The sequence below is a fragment of the Prionailurus viverrinus genome, chromosome D4 (assembly GCF_022837055.1).
Source record: "Prionailurus viverrinus isolate Anna chromosome D4, UM_Priviv_1.0, whole genome shotgun sequence".
Lineage (NCBI taxonomy): Eukaryota > Metazoa > Chordata > Mammalia > Carnivora > Felidae > Prionailurus > Prionailurus viverrinus.
This window is the reverse complement of record NC_062573.1, coordinates 18,126,978-18,145,303: the sequence shown is the minus strand read 5'-3', so window position 1 is coordinate 18,145,303 and position 18,326 is coordinate 18,126,978. Positions and strand designations below refer to the sequence as shown.

The 18,326-nt window shown below is 46.5% G+C and overlaps 3 protein-coding genes across 5 annotated transcripts in view; 1 reads left to right on the top strand and 2 right to left on the bottom strand.

Moving 5' to 3' along the window:
- Positions 1-2,607: 2,607 nt before the first annotated feature.
- On the bottom strand, positions 2,608-16,316 carry ACTL7B (actin like 7B). 2 transcript variants are annotated; one of them, XM_047829252.1, is made up of 2 exons: positions 16,222-16,316; positions 2,608-3,996 (listed from the first exon to the last, which is right to left on the bottom strand). In XM_047829252.1, exon 2 carries the CDS (start codon positions 3,953-3,955, stop codon positions 2,702-2,704), a length of 1,254 nt encoding a protein of 417 aa, XP_047685208.1. In that variant the 5' UTR covers positions 3,956-3,996; positions 16,222-16,316; the 3' UTR covers positions 2,608-2,701. The 2 variants fall into 2 exon arrangements, with proteins under 2 accessions (XP_047685208.1, XP_047685207.1); XM_047829251.1 differs by lacking the exon at positions 16,222-16,316 and having other exon boundaries at positions 2,608-5,069.
- On the top strand, positions 9,170-10,492 carry ACTL7A (actin like 7A). The gene has a single exon (XM_047829254.1). It carries the CDS (start codon positions 9,170-9,172, stop codon positions 10,490-10,492), a length of 1,323 nt encoding a protein of 440 aa, XP_047685210.1.
- ELP1 (elongator acetyltransferase complex subunit 1) overlaps positions 16,241-18,326 on the bottom strand; it is a 57,637-nt gene continuing 55,551 nt past the window's right edge. For both annotated transcript variants that reach the window (XM_047829247.1, XM_047829248.1), the window contains exon 37: positions 16,241-16,375. In XM_047829247.1, the coding sequence (XP_047685203.1) occupies positions 16,308-16,375 (68 nt within the window). In that variant the 3' untranslated portion in view covers positions 16,241-16,307. The remainder of the gene's footprint in view (positions 16,376-18,326) is intronic.

Genomic DNA, 18,326 nt, shown 5'->3' with positions numbered 1-18,326 from the left:
CCCTATCCCATTGTGTCCCACAAACTTCACTTTTAGATCTCCCCTACTTGGCATTTCCAAGTCCCCAAACCCTACTTGTTCTGCAGGACAGGAAAGTCACCTTCCCCTACTGGGAGCCTCTTGCAAGCTTCAGACTGCAACCTTCCTGCCCTGCATCCGCTTTCCTTCTAGAATCAGGCAGACATCTCTGGCCTCCTGCAGTGTCTCTACCATCCTCATCTGCAGTGGGAGTCTACATCTGTATTCTTCCACTATCACGCAGTCTTACGAGGGAGAGGAAATAAACACACGTTTGGTTGGTCATTTTAGGCAGGAAGTCACTGATCCATATTTTCCCACCAAAATTAAATGTTGTGTCTGTGACTGGCTTGAACAAATTCATGTCAAGTATTAAGTGATTAGTGTTTTTACAGCCTCTGGCACACAGGCATGACTTTGGAGGAGATAACCAGGCAGCAAGGGCAGCGAAGCTATAACTGGAGACGGAAGTTGCTGAGGGTGTGGGGAGCAAGGAGCTGATGGGGGTCAGGGGCTAGACACAGGCGTGGTGTCTGGACATCTTCAAGATCAAATGTGCAAGAGGGTTGCAGTTCAGTGCTAGCTTTCTGCCTGTGACTTGAGGCACGTCACTTTCCTGTTTCCTTGTCCAATCTCATCAGGATTTTAGGATTAGTATTTGTCAAAGGTATTTTGGGTGCAAGCGATAGAAATGAATGCTGGCTAATTAAGCAAAAGATGTTGCAGCAGCAGGTATGCATGAAGAGATCAGGGTGGTAGAGACTTGGGCGACCTGAAGAATGTGAGCCCCACTGAAAGAATTCGCATTCAGGAAAACACACATACACTGTGCCTGCCAAACAAAATGTGCCTACTGGCACCATCAACCTACTGGCCCCCGGTCTGCATCTCTCTCTACAGGAAGAGCCCAAGTGCCTGCACAGCACCAAGGCCCTGCCAGTCCCAAGGGGACTCAAACCCCAGGCTAGAAACCCAATTCTGGGCAATGGGGAAGGACTAAATGGCAAGGCATTGGGCAAGAAAGACCATATCTGGTTCTTTCACCAGTCCACAGCCTCCAGCATAGGCCCAGGACAGACACAGCCTCATGGACCACCCCAAATCAGGACTCTGTCTAAGGTAAGAGGCAGCTCAGGGAAAATTAAGTAGCCCATCAGATTACAGAGCTCACCAGTGTCCAAGCCCACAGACAGCAGAAGGGAGCAGGGAAATAGGAAGGAGCCACCCTCTTATAGCTGGACATTCATCCCTCAACTGAAATCTCATGACACTCACCCTCAGTCTTGAAGCCAAGTGATCACCCCACCTAGCCCTTCTTCATTTGCAGCTTTCCAATACACCACCTCCACCTTCCCACCCCAGAAACACTGAGCTCAGGCCTCATCTCCCTACCAACATGGGTGACCACCCAATCTGCCACTGGCTGTGTGCAATCCCAAGGGAAGGGCCACATTCTGGTCATTGTGTCTCCAGCTCTGGGTTCCATCCACAGTAGGTGCTTGGTAAGTGCTTAATGGTTGCTAACCATGAAGAACCATTGCTCTAGACTCCCCACCCCCCACCACCTCCCTTGGCCAATTCATGTTGGAAACTTAATGTCCAAGATTAACAGTATGAGGTGGGCCTTTGGGAAGTGACTAGGTCTGAGGGCAGCCATCATGAATGGGATCAGTGCCTTTATAAAAGGCCTCAGAGATTTCCCTAATCCCTTCCACCATGTGAGAACACAGCAAGATGTGGACAGTCTGCAACCCTGAAGAGGGCTTTCTCCAGAACACAGCCATGCTGGCACCCCAATCTTGGACTTAGAGGGTCCAGAAACAAACTTCTATTGTTTGCAAGCCACCTGGTCTATGATATTTTGTTATAGCAGCCCACCCTAAAGCAACCATGTTTGCCCTTCTGGAAACAATCATAACCTAGGTCAGAAAACTTGGGCTCAACCATTGACACAGGCACCTCCCTCCTGGTCCTGTTTCCCCATGTCTACAGCAGGGAGAGAATCACATGATTTCTAAAGGGCTTTCTGGTTTTTCTAGATTCAGTGGCTTTGCTCTGAGTGCAAAAGTAGCTGCAGTTTTGGCTGGGGTTGGTAGGGAAATGGCCCCTCACAATCAGAAGATGCATGCCCATGGTCTACGCCCCTGAAAAGGGCAGGCAGTGAGGGGTTAGAGAGCGAGCCTGGGAGATCAAGCAAGGATGAGGCTGTTTGCAGCGGTAGGAAGATGTGACCATCAGGGCCAAAAACAGGACACCTGGCTAAGCCTCCCACCCCCACCGGACAACAGGTCCCAAGCTAGTCCCTTAATATGAGCCTTTGTTTGCCTCTTGGCCCACAGACAAACAAGCAGTATGTCGCTGAGCTGTGTTTTGAGCTCCAAGGAGCTAAGGGAACACACTGGGCTCTGAGACGATGTCACCTTCATGCCGGGGGTTCAGGGGGATGGGTCAGTGAGGCACAGCCCCCTGCCCCACTGCCCATCTGCTACTCTTGACCCAGCAGAGCCAAAGGTGCTGAGATTTCTAAGCCCAAATCCCCACCACCTGCTGTCAGACTAGAGCAAGAAATCCAGACCACACAAGAACCAGTGCACGTTAAAGTTTTATGTGAAATTCTGTAAATGTGTATAGAGTGGCCAGAGGCCACCTGACCGCCAGGCCTCGCCTACCAGGGCACCGCCGCTCAGCACTTGCTGTAGATGGCCGCCCCGCCCCGCTCCTCAAACTCTTCCTTGCTGACCCACAGCTGCTGGAAGGCCTGCAGGGAGGCCAGGATGGAGCCGCCAGTCCACACGGAGGTCTTCCTCTCAGGAGCAGCGGCCACTGCAGGGCTGTCCCCGGGGCAGAGGAGGCTCAGCTCCCTCTGGAAGCGCTCGGGGAAGCCTTCCAACATGGTGCAGCCACCACACAGCAGCACGTTGGCGGCCATCTCCTCCTTGAAGCCCGCCTCCTGGCAGCGGTCCAGGCAGGCGGTGGTGAGCGCGGGGAGGCCCGGCTGGTTGCTGCCCACCAGGGTGGGCTTGAAGAGCATCTCGGCGCACTGGAAGCGTTCCTGGCCGATGGTGATGAGCTGGCCGTCGGGGAGCTCGTAGTCCACGCGCACCTCCTCCAGGCCCAGGCCGAGCTCTTGCTCAGGCACGAGTGCCGAGTAGCAGCACTTCTTCTTGATGTGCTCGATGATGTGCAGGTGGTCGTCCGTGAACTTGTGGCCGGCCTCGTTGAGCAGCTGCAGCAGGTAGGTGGTGAGGTCGCTCCCAGCATAGTCGGCGCGGCCCGTCAGGCCTGGAAGCACGTCTCCTTCCGAGATGGGCACCACGTGCGAGACGCCATGCCCGCTCTCCACGACCAGGCCCGAGGTCTTGCCATACGAGTAGATGGACAGCAGCGACTGGGACGTCACGTGCATGGCAGGGATACCAAAGGTCTCGAACATGAGCTCTGCATACTTCTCCCGGTTGCTGCTGGGGCTGAGCGGGGGGTCAGAGACCAGCACAGCGTGCTCTTCGGGGGGGATCTTCATGGCCGTGTGGAAGACGTACTCCCAGATGCTCTGTACGCAGTCCCAGTCCACCACGATGCCATACTTGAGTGGGTTCATCAGCTTCAGGGGCGCCTCCATGTTGAGCAGCTCGTGGCCCACGTAGGTGTCCTTGCGGGTGTCGCCAGCATCGGCGGCCTCAGAGTAGCGCTTGCCCACAGTGGAGGAGATGAAGTAGGTGGGCCTCGGCTCCCCCGCGTAGCCACACTTACAGTACTGGGAGCCCAGGTCAATGATGAGTGCCTTGATCTTGCGCACTTTCTTGGGCTTCAACTTCAGCTGAGTGGCTGACCCAGTCTCCCGGATGCCAGCATCAGGACCCGGCTGTGTTCCTGCCTCTCCAGGATCACCCTGAGCCGTGCCCACGGGCATGGGGCTGGGGCTGCTCCTCGTCGCCATCTGCCTTCTTTGCTCACCTTTCTCACATCCACATCCTAGAGCTCCGTGGGGAGAAATAAGAGGGTTCGCCTCCAGCAGTGCCTTGGTAACCCCTGAGGATTGTGATGTCACTGAGGGCTGATCCATTCTGGCAGCCCGGGGAGGGCTTGGCCTTGGCAGGCCCTTGATCTGTCACCCCCACCACCATCTACCTAACTCCACTTGTCTCCAAGACAGAGCAGGCAGCCAGCAGTTGTAGAAATCAAAGCACACTGGGGTCTTAGGCTTCTGTGCCCTCCCCTATGTCCCTAATGCCCCGCTCACTGACTGAACACCTCTTCCTCCTCTGCTTCCTGGCTTGGAGGGTGATAAGTATTTGAGCCCCTACAGTAAGCCAGGCACAGTATCAGGTACCTCACATATGTTACTACACAGAATCCTGAGGCAGGGCAGAGCTGAGGAAATGAAGGCTCAGAATTTAAATGATTTGCCCAAGAGCAAACAGCTCTTCAAAAGTGTGTATTTTCTCTCAAGTTCACTCAACTCTAGTTCGCCAGGTCTTAAAGAGTGTAAGGGTCTCAACAGTACTTTGGTCCCTTCATTCAACATTTATTGGGGTTTGTGACAGGTCCAGCCCAGTGCAGCCTGCTGGCGACAGATGACAGAACCCTGGCTACAGCAGTGTCCAGTCTAGGTGGGACAGAATGGACAGAGAGGCTTGCAAGTGGAAGTCTACTGGGAGAACAAAAGTATATGAGGAAGGAGTGGTTACTGAAGGAAGGGAGTAGCAGGTTCTCCAGAGAAGTGATGCTAAGTCGACTGCTAATGGGTATGTGGGTATTTGTCAAGTAGCTAGGAGGAGGGACGGGGATCCCAAGCAGAGAGCACAGCCTGAGCAAAGGCTTGGGGTGATGTGGGAGGACATGGTGGGAAGGTTCCACTTAATAGTTAAGTGTCTGGAAAAATAGATGGGGCTAGAGAGGTAATGGAGCCAACTAGGTTGGGACTCAAATGCTAGGAGTAAGAGTTTGGGGTAAATGGAGGAGAGTATGCTAAGCTAAATCAGTCAACCAGAGAAAGACAAGTAACACATGATTTTACTCATATGTGGAATTTGAGAAACAAAACAGATGAACATAGGGGAAGGGAAGGAAAACTAAGATAAAAACAGAGAGTGAAGCAAACCATAACAGACTCATAAACACAGAGAACAAACTAAGGGTTGCTGGAGGGGAGGTGGGGGAGGGATGGGCTAAATGGGTGACTGACATTAAGGAGGGCACGTGTTGGGATGAGTTCTACTCCTGAAACCAATACTACACTGTAAGTTGATTAACTTGAATTTAAATAAATAAATTAAAAAAATAAATGGAGGACCAATGGGGAACCAATGAAGACTTTAAGCAGCGGGTGGTCAGATCAGACTTCTGGAAAATTTGAAAAAGACTTGTGTTTAGCTGTAATGTAGAGAGGGCAAGACTCTGAGACCTGAAACACCACTGAAGATATTCTTGTAAGACTTGAAGGTGATCTAAGCCAGGCTGTGATAATGAGGAAGAGAAGGAGGAACAGGTTCTACAGAAGTTTAGAAGGTAGAATCTCATCTACTTGGTTGGTTCCCCAACTATCCTCACTTCAACCCAAGCTCTTATTCTAGCATTTGAGGCCTTCTCTCATTACTCCTATGACATTTTTAACCCCAAACACTGCATTTATGTCAGATGATTAAACTAGATGTGGAGAGTGAGGGAGAGGGATGAATCCCTCACCTGTGCCAAAGCAAAAGATCCACAGTGTCTGTCATCCACAACAGACGAATTCATTAGGTTTCCATAGGACCCTCCACCCCAAACTGTCTTCCCTCAAAAAACAAAAACAAAAACAAACTCCTCCAGGTAATTCATAAGGAACACTGTGCTTTGGCATTTTCTTTACTAGATTCTTTCTTCCCTTCTGTAGCTGTTAAAATTACAGGGGCCTAGTTCACATTTCTTTTAAAAATTAAAAGTGTGCGGAGTCCCAAAAACCAGAGCAAGCATACCAGCTCGGGGAAAAATGTGTTTCTTGGTCTCATCTTCCCAGTTTTCTTTTTCCATTACAGGAGAGCCTCAGGGTTGCTTTCAAGAAGGGTTACCTCATGGTTTTCTAGCCTTGGGCTAGAGGAGCAAAAGTAGGTGATAAAATGTGGCCCAAGATAGTTTGAGCAATACAGGGTGCCTCTAACCTTGAGGGACCTCACCAGAGACCCCAGGGAGCCCACAAGTACCTTAGATGGCTAGTGACAAGTATGGGGGCTTGTGCATGCCACGGACTGTAGGTTTTGGGTGCAGTGTGCCAACAGTCTCCATATTCTCCCATCATCAATACCATTAACTGTGTCCTGACCCCAAGAGAAGGAACACAAGAGAGTGGGGGGCAGGGTACATAGAAGCTAAGGGAAAAGGATTTCACTTACGAAAGAGCATTCAAGCATGCAAAATCCTGAGAAGTGAAATAAAAGGAGCAAAAAATGTCCAGCAACTTTAGCCTGAAGGATGTGGTGTGGACCCTGAGAGTCCCTGTACTCTTGGGCTTTACAAACAAGATGGGACAACTGGCTTTAAGCCAGCACAGCACCTCTCCCACCCCTAGTGAAAGAAGGAGCTAAGAAGGGGCGAGCATGGGCAGTGGGGGAGGGGCGTGTGAAACAGCCTGTCGGGCTATAGTCTCTCAGTGAAGTAGGAAGAAAGGTCAGGTGACAGGGTGAATAATGGCTCCCAAAAGATGTCCACATCTTAATCCCTGGAATCTGTGAATGTGAGCTTTCATGGTAAAAGGGACTTTGCAGATGTGAGTTAAGGAGTTTGAGATAGGTTACCCTGCATCATCTGACTGGGCGGAAAGCAATCACAAGGATTTTCCTAAGAGGCAGAAAGGAGGGTCAGGTCCCAGAAGATGTGACAACAGAAGAAGTCAGAGAGGCCTTGAAGTTGAAGGGGTCACAGGCCAAGGAATGTAGGTGGCCTCTAGGAGCTGGAAAAAGCAGGGAAACGATTACTGCCTAGGACCTTGGGAAGGAATGCGGCCATACTGATGGCGCGATTTTAGCTGAGACTGACTGTGGACTTCTCACCTCCAGAACTGTAGATAATAAATTTGTGTTTTAAGCCACTAAATTTGTGGTAATTTGTTACAGTGGCCATAGAAAACTGTAAGCACATGCTCTTAGAGAAATCCAGGGCAATAAAAATGTGCTGAGCAGGGGCGCCGGGGTGGCTCAGGTGGTTGAGCATCTGACTTCAGCTCAGGTCATGATTTCATGGCTCGTGAGTTCGAGCCCCGCGCTGGGCTCTGTGCTGACAGCTTAGAGCCTGGAGCCTGCTTCGGATTCTGTGTCTCCCTCTCTGAGCCTTCCCCACTTATGTTCTGTCTCTGAACAATGAATAAACCTTAAGAAAAAAAATTTTTTAAAAATGCTATGCAGCTGCAGATCTGTCAGAATTCAAGAGGAGGGTTGCAAAGGAAAAACAGGTCATTCTAAATTAAATATGCCTTTGGTTATCACACATTCTTTTGATATGATGTCAAACAATCCAAGTTGGCCATGCAAATCCCTACTGAACAGCAGAGGCAAGTAAACAACTTTTCAGGCAGCCAGGTGTACAGAAAAGCACTTTCCTATCCCAAAATTCAACACCATCTCATCCTCTACCCACCGAACCAAAAAGTTGTGACTTTGTCTTTGAGAGGACACCTTGACTGCTCCCATCAGCAGTCACAAGACTGGACTTGGTCCTTTTCTTCTCTCACACCCCTCAGGGAGCTAACAGCACCTCCAGCAACCTCCTTAAAAAGTAGGCCCACCATTGTAATGACTGCTCTTTTGTGAAAAGTATGGGACTACATAACAAAAAGCTGGGTTCGGGATGCTTTCACAGTGACCGGTGTCAGCACCAATGTGCCTAGCTTCAGAGATGGCACGTGAGATGGTGGCCATGCAGCTTCAGAGACACATTGTGGGTCTCGTCAAGGTGTGTCCACCCCACACCCCTGGGAAGTAGTCAGAGTTGGGAGAGCTTGGCCACCGCTGGATGGATATCCATGGGTGAGCTCCACACCCTAGAGCCTCAGTGTTCTCATCAGTGCAATTCTGCACGGTCCAATCTCACTGCCAACCTGCATGGAGTATGTGCACAGATATGGGCCTAAAAATTATTCTTCTGCAGGCTGTCCTGAGAAACAAGGGAGACAGAAGTGCTCAGTCACCAGAGCAGCAATTAGTCCTGCTAAATAAACTGGGTAGTGTCCACAGTGCTCAAAACTCCCTAGTGCTTTCTGATCTCACGCAGAGTCAGAACCAAAGTCCTAGTCATGGCCCAAGAGGATGGATGTGGGCTGCTCACCCTTCCCGCCCCTTCTCCCCCCTCATGGTTTTCCTTGCTCTCCCCACTCGGCCACGTGGGTCTGGGGATCCTTTAACTCAGGGGCCAGCAAACTTTTTCTATATGGGCCTGACAGTAAAAATTTGCACTTTTGTGGGCCATGCAGTCTTTGTGGCAATGAGTCCAATTCTGTGGTGGTAGCACAAAAGCAGCCATAGACAAGATGTAAATGAGCATGTGTTTAAATAAAAGTTTATTTACCAAAACAGGCAGGCCCTAGTTTGCTGACCCCTCTCTCACTCATCAGTCACAGCTGCACCCCCATCATCTGCACCTGCTGCTCCCAATATGCAGGATGTACACGTGGCACCCAGCGTCCCTCACCTCCTCAGGTCTTCATTCAAGTGTCACCCTCTCAGGGACCTCTGCCCAGGCACATTAACACAGCCACCTTCCCCAATCTCTTTCTCTGCTTTTTCTCTTTTTGCCCTTAACATTTTCTGTCATCTCTTTGTTTTGGCTATTGTCTATCTCTTCCCAACCCCCAGTGACTAGAACGTAAACTCTACAAGGGCAGAGATTGTTTTTTTTTCTCCACGGCTGCCTTTTATTCCCAGCTGCCTTGCCCATTGCATGTGATCAATAAATAACTGGTTGGCTAAATCAGGTTTATTACAAAATCTAGAAAAAGGTAAGTCACCTCTGAAACAAGTCCACCCCAACATGGGACACAGGTTCCCGGCATCTAGAAAACCCAGGTCACCAGATTATGTCATAATCAGTGATGTCATCGCTGGGAAATTCTCAAGTTGCCATCTGATATAAGCCTTTCAGGCCTTGAAGCCTGTGGGATTGAGGAACTTTCTGAGAGCAAATGGCTCTTGATAGCATGTGGGCTCCACAGGCAGCAGTCATCGGGGACGGGCCTGCCAAGGGAGTCGGTGAACAGGTCTCCCCACAGACACACATCCTCCAGACTGCCTCCTTAAAGGATGGCCCGGCAAAGCGGGCAGTGTGGGTCCGCTGTAACTGTTCAGAGCCAGAAGAACCTAGTAACTCAAGAACGGTTAAGGACAAACCCAAGGCAGAGGTGACCAAAGCAGTGGTTGTGGACCTCGGCACTGGCTACTGCAAATGTGGCTTTGCCGGGCTGCCAAAGCCCACCCATAACATCTCCACAACAGTGGGGAAGCCCTACATGGAGACGGCTAAAACTGGGGACAATCGCAAGGAGACATTTGTGGGGCGGGAGCTCATCAATCCAGAGGTTCGTCTCAAGCTACATAACCCTCTGCGACATGGCATCATCGTGGACTGGGATTCCGTGCAAGATATCTGGGAATATCTCTTCCATCAAGAGATGAAGATCGCCCCAGAGGAGCATGCGGTCTTGGTTTCAGACCCACCCCTGAGCCCACACACCAACAGGGAGAAGTACGCTGAAATGCTGTTTGAAACCTTCAACACTCCTGCAATGCACATCGCCTATCAATCCCGCCTGTCCATGTACTCCTATGGAAGGACCTCAGGCCTGGTGGTGGAAGTTGGCCACGGCGTGTCCTACGTGGTCCCCATCTATGAGGGTTATCCCTTGCCCAGCATCACCGGACGGCTGGACTATGCGGGCTCTGACCTGACGGCCTACTTGATGGGCCTGATGAATAACTCGGGGAAACGCTTCACCGAGGACCAGATAGGCATTGTGGAGGACATTAAGAAGAAATGCTGCTTTGTGGCCCTGGACCCCATCGAAGAGAAGAAAATCCCTGCCACTGAGCATACAATCCAGTACATACTGCCTGATGGGAAGGAGATACAGCTGTGCCAGGAAAGGTTCCTCTGCGCAGAGATGTTCTTTAAGCCTTCTCTGATCAAGTCCATGCAGCTGGGGCTTCACACCCAGACAGTGTCTTGCCTTAACAAGTGTGACATTGCCCTCAAACGGGATCTCATGGGGAACATCCTGCTCTGTGGGGGGAGCACTATGCTCAGTGGATTCCCTAACCGGCTGCAGAAGGAGCTGAGCAGCATGTGTCCCAATGACAGCCCCCAGGTAAATGTGTTGCCCGAAAGAGACACTGCAGTATGGACGGGCGGCTCCATCCTGGCATCACTTCAGGGCTTCCAACCACTGTGGGTCCACCGCTTTGAGTACCAGGAACATGGGCCTTTCTTCCTGTACAGAAGGTGCTTCTGAACTCTGATAAAGCATGGTTGCCATGCATCCGCTTTGCTGAGTGAGCGCCCGCCATACACACAGAGAGCGGAGCCCGCATGTTTGCTCCCGTAGTATTAAACAATCCTCGTGTTCCCTCCACAGTGTTTCTCTATTTCCTGACTTAGTAAGAACAACTTCACAATATGCAGCATGCACCTTAAAATATACTTTTGTCACACAAGAGTGGGAGGGGTGGTGACACAACAAAGACACGTATTACGTGCTGCCTGCTTAAACATTCCTGACAAACAACTAGCTCTAACATTATTCTGTCCCTTTTGTGTATTCCCTTTTAGGAACTATCTCATTGTTAAATCTGCTCAGGAGGGGCATGTGATGAAGAGAGAGGAGACAGTATGTTAGGGCATGTAAGAACAGTTCTTTTGGTAAACAGCAATAGGAAGTATGCTATAATGGCTCAACTTCCCATAGAGCAGCAGAATACATATCATGCTTCGTGGAGGCTTGTAAAGAGCTGATGAGGGTGTCTGATCCCTGTGCTAACTGTACTTCTAGTTCTGAACGTGAGTCATGCCTCAATACCAGTTCTTATCAAGCCACCATGGTGGCTGCTTGCTGAAACCTGGCATATTATGAGCAAGATATGCGTGTGTGTCTGAAGGGGATAGCTATACAGCTGTTCATCTCCTACTAGATGGGATTCCTCATCAACCTGTAGGATATACAGTTAGAATCTGGGGTGGGCGAGGATAGAGGCTGCCAGTTCTGGGGCTAAGGGTATGGGTTTATAGGAACCTTCCCTATGCTGGTCATTCTAACACAACTGAGGAGCCAGAAGGAACGCACAGCCCTCAGAACCCGAGAAGCCCTTCCAGGGCCCAGGCACGTTCTGTGGTGGTCCTGTGGGGTCAGTTTGTAAATGGAACACAGATTTTTAGAATAGTCCCCAATACATTCTCTGCCCTGTCTAAACCTCAGCATCTGAACACTGGCAGGGAGCAGCATCAAATAGAAGGAAATGGGCTTTGAACTCTGCGATTTAAAACTGATTTCACTACCACCTAACTCTGATCTGAGTCTACTTACCTATAATATTGAATTCAAATGCCTACTTCACACAACTGATGTACAAAACAGAGATAAACACTCAAATACTAGAATTTGGCCTCTGGGAGATGACCACAAGAGCTAGCTAGAATTACCTTGCAGACTTCTACCTCTTATACAGGTGCCCCAAAGTCTTAACCATGCTTCTTAGTCATATGTACACCCAAAAGTACACATTCAAGCACTCACAGGAGAGGTACGGCATCTCTACAATCCCCAGGGAAAAGCCCTACAGAGCCATCTTCATAGTATCTGCCTTGAAAGACCTGATCCAGGCACAGCTGACTGGCACCAGCAAGCTGGAGTAGAGAAGGAAAGACAACACAGAAGGGCATGCGGAGTTCCTACAGTTGACCAAGGATGACTAAACCTTATCCTGAAGTATCAAAGGATCACCTAGAAGTTGGGTACGTTGACTTGAGAGAGAAGTTTAAGGTCTTATCAACCTCAGTTTCTGCCCAAACCACTCTTAACATTCCATGAACACTACTGGGCAGATTGAAATTTGTCTAATTCCTCCAGCAGGGGTGGTAAAACCTATGGGCTCCACCTAGGAATAATATTTTTTGTTTGTTTTTTGAAAGAGAGAGTGTCTGCGTGCAAGTGGGGGAGGGGCAGACGGAGAGAGGGGGAGGGGGGAGAGAGACAGAGAAAGAGAGAATCTTCAGCAGGCTCCATGTGAGATCATGAAGGACCAAAGCCAAAATCAAGAGTCAGATGTCCAACCGACTGAGCCACCCAGGCACCCCAGAATAATATTTTAAAATCTAGAAAATAAAATGGGATTACAGAGAAAACCAATCATATGTCTTTAAATCCCTTAAGTATCTATGATCCCCAAGTCAAGGATCCCCAAAAAGGTGAGTCTTAATGAAGGGGAAGCATGGGAGGTGGCTCTGGAGGGAATCTTCAGGCCATGGTAGGCCTAAATGTTCTGCTGCACTTTAAAATGGAAAAATTCCAGAGACACCTGGGTGGCTCAGTCAGTTAAGCGCCCAGCTCTTGATTTCAGCTCAGGTTACGATCTCATGGTTTGTGAGATCGAGCCCTGCATTGGGCTCCACAGTGATAGCATGGCACCTGTTTGGGGTTCTCTCTGTTCTCCTCCCCCTCTCATGCTGCAAGCTCTCTCTCAAAATAAATAAACCTGAAAAAAAAAAAAATGAAAAAATACCAAAAAAAGGAAAAACACCAATATAAAGCTGAACAACTACTTATCTTTTCAAAACAGTATGAATTCTCACTTGATCCTTACACAATTCCCCTTGTAGGAAAGAAAGCCATCCTCACCAAAAAATAAAATAAAATAATAATAAAAATTAATTAATTAATTAAAAATGAGAGAGAGAGTGCTATGAATAGTTTTGGTAACTACGTGAAAGTCATCTTAGCCTAGTGGTTCTCAACTGGAGGCAATTTTGACCCCCAGGGGACATTTGGCAATGTCTAAAAATATGTTTGGTTACCAGAACAGGAGTGGGGGTGTATACAGTGCCAGCATCTAGTGGGTAGAGGCCAGGGTTATTGCGAAACATCCTATAATGCACAGGATAGCTCCCTCCAACGAAGAATGGTATGACCCAAAATGTCAATAGTGCTAAGGTACACAATAGTGCCAGTGGGTACACAAGGTTGGAGGAAAGCAAGATTCAGTGAGATTAAGTATCTTTGGGGTGGGGAGAGGGGAAAATGGGTGATGGACATTGAGGAGGGCACTTGTTGGGGTGAGCACTGGGAGTTGTACGTAAGCGATGAACCATGGGAATCTACTCCAAAAACCAAAAGCACACTGTACACACACTGTATGTTAGCCAATCTGACAATAAATTATATTTTAAAAAAAGTCTTTGTCCAAGGGCACTAAGATGGGTGGACCCAAGGCCTTGTTCTTTCCTGTATACCAGAAGAACATCTGTTGGCCTTAAAATGTGGGGGACTTTAGAGCCAATAAGATTAATGGTGGAGTAGGCATGAGGCACAGGCAAGGGCTCAGGGAGCATAGAAAACACAGAAATCAAGAGCAGGTCTTCAGTGTCCCCAGATGTCACCGTATTAGCTTTGACTGGTCTACAGCATCTCAGAGATTAATGGTTACCTAGCTTAAGATGTTCAGGTTCCTCACCTCAGTTACTAACAAATACCACAGACAAGGAAGGACAGCCAGAAACTCCCGAGGGCTTGTCCAGGTGGTGCTTCTAGTGAAGCACAGAAGCTTATGGACTGGTACAGGAGGCAGAAAAAACAGCTGATTTTGTTCCCCAAACTGATAATCACCTTAAATTACTAAGACTCATTAGTTTTACTCATTTAAAAAAACAAAACAAAAACCTTCAATTATGGCTATGAATAAAAGGTGAGCATGTGTGTGTACATACACAAATATGTGTGAATATATGTATGTGTAGACATGTACAGAAAATGAATTTACTTAAAAATATGTGGCAGTACTGGGGCGCCTGGGTGGCGCAGTCGGTTGGGCGTCCGACTTCAGCCAGGTCACGATCTCGCGGTCCGTGAGTTCGAGCCCCGCGTCGGGCTCTGGGCTGATGGCTCAGAGCCTGGAGCCTGTTTCCGATTCTGTGTCTCCCTCTCTCTCTGCCCCTCCCCCGTTCATGCTCTGTCTCTCTCTGTCCCAAAAATAAATAAACGTTGAAAAAAAAAAAAAGTTTAAAAAAAAAAATATGTGGCAGTACTAAGAAACTACACCAAGCTACACTCATAAACACATAATGAAAATATCACCTCCTGCCTCAGTTTTTTTTAAAGTATAAATTTAAAATGGACTTTGTCTGTAGGAGACAGTCCTCTGCAAGTTGCCTCTTGATGTCTAGAGCATCCAAGCAAAGATTAATCAATGGAATCAACAAAGTAACTGAGGTTTTTTTTAGCTTATTGCAGCATGAACTTGTTTTGGGACAGAGTCCAAATTTGGGGGAAGAGTTATATATTCTTTTCTAGAACCCTGACAGAACCCTTCCCCCAAATCATGTGTTCATCACTTCTAGGAGTTTCTCCTCCTCCCATACACTGCACTTTCCCCATAAATTCTTCCTGGACTCTGCCTTCAATTCAGGTCTGCTCCAGCCTGCTGCTTCTCCAAATGAACAAAATTCCATCTTGCTCACAGGAAAGAGATAGCAATTGACAGTAACTTATATTCACAGAAATTCTTTCTTGCTGCTTCAATACATTATCTTCAGGGAACTGAACATCCATAAAAAGTCACACCATTACCAATCCACTTCTATTTCCAACCACTTCTATTTCCAATGCATCAGGCATGGATGCCTTCACTATTATCCATAGCAAGAGCACTACATTGTATTAGGATGTCATCTAAGTTACTATGTTCATTTACCTAGGACAAAGAGTAGTCACAAAGCACTTTCAGCCTTTCAGTGTGGAGCACTCAATTATAGCAAATCCATTATGGGCAGAAGTCAAAAAGTACATTTCTACAAGGCAGGAGATATCTTTTTTTAATGTTACTTTGTGAAATTTTTCAGACACATAGGAAAGCTTAATTACACCAGCAAACACACCTAGATTCTACAGTCAACACCATGCTACTCAGGGACCATCTTTCATTACAATTCTGGGCATATCCACATTCCGAGGACCGAAGGCAGCATTCTCAGTTCATGTGCAGTCATGAAGGTCTTGTTCTGGTACTAAAAGCATGGAAGAAAATTTTAACCTTACCCAAACATCAGCCACAAAACTGCTGTCTAAATGAACTGAGCTTTTTCTAGATTTACCCAAAAGAAAACATCCTCACTTTTTCCAAAGAAAATAACTAAAAGACAGAGATCAGTGAAGCACCATAAAGAAAAATAAATGAAATGGCCTAGACACTGACAGAAAAAACCTTTTAGTTAAAAGCAGCAATTATTTGGAGAAAAAGGAGTAACTTACAACTGTGTACACTGCTCACCATACCAAATGTGCCTGATACTGTTACAGAAATTCTCATCTGTTCCAGCTCTGACACTACTAACTCTCTAGCAGAAAATTCACAGGCAGTAAAGAGAGTCCCTGTAAACACTGTAGTGACAGGAGCTCAATGCAGTTGTAACTAACCAGAAGCACATAACCTGGTAAGACATTACAAGATAACAGCTGTCAGCATAGGAACGCTGAGAATTTCAAAGGATATATTTAGCTTTATACTCTGCTTTAGCTCAAGGTGAAGAAGTCATTTAAGTGATTGTCACTACATGTTGACAGAACAGCCACGTTGTGTATATATATAATGCTCTCCTCCAGGTACATAACACAGTTTAAAAACATTATTTTCTTTTCCTCACACTTTTGAGGGAGAAGCCATGAAACATTATTCCCAATTAACTGAGGCACAAATCAATTATGTGACTTATCTAAGGTCCCAAAATGAATCAGACTTGTAGCTAGGTATGAAAGCCAATCTTTTGATTACCATAAATACCAAAAAAATGCTCTCACACAGCACTAAACAAAAGAACAGTAATTTGTACAAACTGATGCTACATTGGTTAAAGCTTAAAGTTTTGCTAATGATTAAAGTTAGGCACAAAATAACATAAAATGGAACTGCTTGGTGTCTGCTTAGGTCTGCTGTATAGAGCAGCTCTCTACAATGCTAAAGTAGATTATTGTCTTACTCTTCCCAGTTCCCAACAGCCAGGCCTCAAGGAGTGAGGAGCGGAAGGAAAACAGTCTCTGCTGGGGTCCTCCTAACTGGGGTCAGTCACTCTAGAAGGCTCAGTTTCCACGGGGTTCTTTTGTTGATCTTTGGGGGTATCAAAAGCTCAGCATCTAAAAGAAAGGAAAGGGAAACTGTGACAGACACACTCTCTTGTTGCTGGGAGCTGAGGCAGGAACTCTAGCCTGAAAGTAGACGACTGGGCTTTGCAGCTACAAGATAAACATCAGACCAGAGCTAATGTCTGTTACCCTTGCAACCTTCAGTCAGAAGAAACACAGCCTAGAGGCCCTGCCCCAAGAAGAGGAATTTCCATTTCAGGCATGTGGAAGGATATAAGAAAAAATGTCCACTGAGTGATTCAAAGTAGAAGTATGTTCTAGGTTTTGAATGGGAGAGGGTGGTGGTAGTGGTTACAAGGCTGTATAGGATCATTAAATCTCATCACACTGTATACCTAAGATCTGTACATTCCACTATCTACAAAATTTACCTCAATTATAAGAGTAAAAACAAAAAGTGGTGGCATGTTATTCAGTAAATAAAGTTAATCAAGAGAAAATATTTTATGACCAAAAAAATTCTACAAACATACTGATCAATAAAAATGTCCTTACTTAAAAAAAAAAAAAAAAAAAGTCCTTACTTTTAGAAAAAAGCAAATGGAAGAGGGAAAGATGGTTGGGGTAAAATTATGACTGTTAGCTCAAACTCTAAAACTCCCAGGCCCTCTTTCTTTTTTTAATACTTTATTTTTTAAGCAATCTCTCCATTCAACGTGAGGGTCGAACCCACAACCCCGAGATCAAGAGTCACACACTCCACCCAGGCCCTCTTTCAATTAGATTTGTGGTAGCAAGAGATATCTATAGGTAGCAGAGATGTGAGAAAATATGTACATATAAAGGTGTTCTTTCTCAGCACTATTCGTAATAAAGTGCCAACAAAAGTACACCTGTATATATGAGCCACACAGACATTAAAAATTATTTTCACGAATATTTAACGCAAGGGGGACCTGGGTGGCTCAGTCAGTTAAGTATCTGACTCTTGGTTTTAGCTCACGGTTCATGAGCTCAAGCCCTGCATGAGTGCAGAGTCTGCCTGGGATTCTCTCGCTGCCCCTCCTTCCCACTCCCCCCACCCCCACCCCCACCTCCCCCCCGCCAAATAAATCAACTTAAAAAAAATAACATTTAACCTGAGAGAAATGCTCAAAATAAAATGTGTTTAAAAACATGATTGCCATATTACACATAAATACATGTACTAGAAATTATCAAATTTTAATATTCTTTGACATAATTTTCTGTACAATCCAGATTTTCACTACTATTCACATCAGTTTGATAATTTCATGTACAATTAGTGTTTTCTACTCCCCCAAAGAGCTATACAAATAAAAATACCATAGGAGGTTTTCCTTATTTCAGGATACTGATACTGGAAATTCATTATCAGCAAGGCCCATCATTCCACGTGAGACAGTTGGTTAAACTTTAAATGAGACCATCTTTTTTATAAAAACATTACAAAATACTCTATTTTATTAACAAATTAGACGCAACTACGTTTGATTTCTATACTTAACTAAGAATACCAAGTATTGACTTTTTGGCAGGAAAACATAATTGTTCGGCAAACTGTATAAGGACAAGACATGACATCTTTTACCTTTCCACATTTGAATGTCACAGCTACAAGAGTTATTTTTACAAAAATACTTTGAGAGTTTTATCAATTTTTCTAAGACTTTTCTTAATTTTTTGATTGTCAAATCATTCTCATTTGGAACACTTACTTTGTTATTATCAATTGTAACTAATAAGTCCAATTCAGCTATGAAGATTCAAGCACTTCTGATAACATTTTAATCCATTTTCCGAAATTCTACATTTTTGTAAGACTTGTAACTGATCTGTATGATAACACATTGTAAGCATAAAAGAGACAATGCCCATCAAGTCCTGGATCCCAGCAGCAGGAAGTGTGAGTGTGCTTAAACTCCCCTTAGCTGGGGGAGGGGCAGTTGAGGAATATTTGCATGGGACTAATTTTGTCAGT